At 42.2% G+C, this 2,771-nt stretch overlaps 1 protein-coding gene across 1 annotated transcript in view; it reads right to left on the reverse strand.

The window, feature by feature from the left end:
• The window catches only part of LOC103922625 (melanotransferrin-like), a 13,479-nt gene extending 13,430 nt beyond the window's left edge, over positions 1 to 49 (reverse strand). The window contains exon 1 of the mRNA XM_009330798.1: positions 1 to 49. Within this exon, the coding sequence (XP_009329073.1) occupies positions 1 to 49 (49 nt within the window).
• Positions 50 to 2,771: the final 2,722 nt, after the last annotated feature.

The following is a 2,771-nucleotide window of genomic DNA, read 5'->3' on the forward strand; positions in this document are numbered from 1 at the left end:
AAGACAGCAAAGTGAAGATGATTAGGACAATTAAAATCACTGCCTTCATGATTACAGCAGTTCAGCAAGGATCCTCTCTCTACCCTGACGCTCTGCCTTCTCATACCAGGAATTCCACAGTGATGACCAAAGCTTCTGGAAGATAACAAAGGGGTTTTAGGCATGAACAAAGATAAACCAAGATTTAAGAAAAAAACCAAAATGTCGGAGGATGGGATGTCCTTGTATGCAAAGGAGAAAGGGACAGTGTCCTATTTCTATCTGCAGATGGAAAACATCAATGCATTTTCTGCTCTGTTATGAACAGACATAGAAAGAAATGTAAGTGTCTGCTTTTGAAATAAATTGTGCTTCTCCTGTTTCAAAAGGCACCAATATGCCTTCAGGAGATAGGTAAGACTTAACATCTAACTTACAAAAAATATATCTAAAGCTAAGTGAATTGTTCAAACTACTGAACATATCTCTCTACAGAATATTGAAGGGTCCTTCTTACCTTTTTTTTTTCACCTGATAAAGGTTTATCTATTGAGTACTTTTAAACAGAAAGTAATCCTATGCCTCCCTAGGAATTCAGAACAGAACTGTGACACTGTTGACTTTCTTGACTCTCTTCATTCCATTCTATCACAGCAGTCTCATCCAGGCTGGATTATTTCCCTGTTTTCTAACACTTAGCCTGGAGTATGACCTCTTAATTACTCTACAGCAGCCATGATTAACATCATTAATTCTACAGCAGGGAAAAAAACCCATATATATATATATATACATATAAGCAGAAGTGTGCATACTGAACTGATCTGATGATGCATAAAATACTGCTAATATGGTTTCATCTTTCCTAGTCAGGAAAGAATTGACTATTCCAAAAGTCCTGGAGAAAGAAAGTCTTTTTCCTAGTTTTGTTTTCATTCTTCACCTTATGGATTTTCTTAGTACTTTCTCTGCTTCATGTATTTTTGCCAATACTTTTCCCAGATTTCTTTTGTTGCCTTATAAACTCTTCCCTAGTGATTCACAGTCCTTATTCCCCACTGGCTTCTTTTGCATTCATGTACATGGATTCCATTGCTTATCTCTGCGCTTTGTAAGTTCCCTCACTAGATCTGCAACATTTGTTGAGGTGTTATGTCTCCCACTAATCCGATCACAGAAGGAGTTACATTTCTCACTACTTCCTGAGCAAACATTCTTAAGCCCTAAGATCTCCATTCTCTCATTTGCTAAGAGAACAACTGTGGTATTATCCCACCCCTTGACTTGGCTCACCTGCACAGGCCTAGCACAGCTCAGTACCCTTTCGGAAGTATGTTTTATTCTGCAGTGAGTGCAGTTTATATAATCTTTTGATACAATATATTATCAGATGGTAAAAAAAAAAGAACAAAACACATGATAAAAGTAATTTTAAAATAGTTAAAGGTCCATATTTTCACTTTTAATTCCAGGGAGAAAGATTAGATCAGGACAGATCATTAATCAGTTCAGTCAATGTCAGTTAATATGCACTATAAAGGAGTGTGTTTCATTTAACCAAACCTTAACATCTGAATCACTCCTGAATCACTTCTGAGGAAACTTGTCTGTCAGGTCCATCAGCAGGGTGCACTTAGACATCAAAGCTAATGGCTCTTGCAGTGCTTGTACCAAAGCACCTAACAGGATCAAATCCCACCTTCTTTGAGGTTTTACTTCCTGTCAATCCTACCATTATGCTAGCTCAGGATATACGACATCCCAACAACTCAGTCGGCTAATATTGTTACTATTACATGAGGGCTGCATCTGGATCTCTACTCAACTTTTACATATTTAAAAATAAAAGGCTTTCCTGTATATGTCTAAGATACTTATACAGATACTATGCTGCTGTCTGCGGTGATGTGAAAAAAGCAGAATGACATGAAGATGTTGCAGACTTCATTTAGGCCTAGTCAGGAAAACAAACAAACATAAATCACAAATGTAAAGTAATCAGGTCAGCCAAGAGGACCATGTCCTAAAGCACTGAGGATGCAGAAACACAGCGGCAGGACTCTGGAATTATTTTCCTACTGATTCACCCTATGAAACTACCCCCTACCACTGTCAGAAAATGGTAATTAGCTACTTCCCAGTAACGTAGCATCTATGCATCTATCTAGGGATGCATTTAAGAGGGTGGAAACCAAATAATCTCTATAAAATCACCTCTGTGCTATGAGGATCCAGGCAAGGGACACCAGAGTAGGAACAGATGTTACTGCACTACCCTGCCCGACACCTCACTTGCAGGAACAGCGTTGTGTCTGTCCCATGTCGTGTGTGTCCCCCCCAAGTAAAATCCCTGCCCTGACATCCCTGGTGCTCCCGTATCTGTGGTCAAGGACTTCCCTGCCCCTCAACAGCAACGTTGGGAAGCAGCTGAACCCCAAGTGCCTCATCCTGAACTCCCCAAGAAGCAGTCCTCTCCTCAAACCATACCTCCCTTTGAAGAACAGCTTTGTCCTGATACCATACCCCCTTTGTGGAGCAGCCTTGTCCCCATGCCACAAACCCTCAGGGACAACCCTGTCCCCACGTCATGTCCCCTCAGGGCCGGCCCTGTCCCCACACCACATCGCCTCAGGGACGGCCGTGTCCCCACACCACACCCCCCAGAGAACAGCCCTCACCACATACGACATCCCCCTTTGGGGAGCAGCCTCGTACCCGCGTCCCCATTCCGCATCTCCCCTGAGGAACGCTCCCGTCCCTACACACCATACTCCCTTCAGGTAACGGCCGCC

Source organism: Pygoscelis adeliae, unplaced genomic scaffold (genome assembly GCF_000699105.1).
Source record: "Pygoscelis adeliae isolate BGI_AS28 unplaced genomic scaffold, ASM69910v1 Scaffold358, whole genome shotgun sequence".
Classification (NCBI taxonomy): Eukaryota; Metazoa; Chordata; class Aves; order Sphenisciformes; family Spheniscidae; genus Pygoscelis; species Pygoscelis adeliae.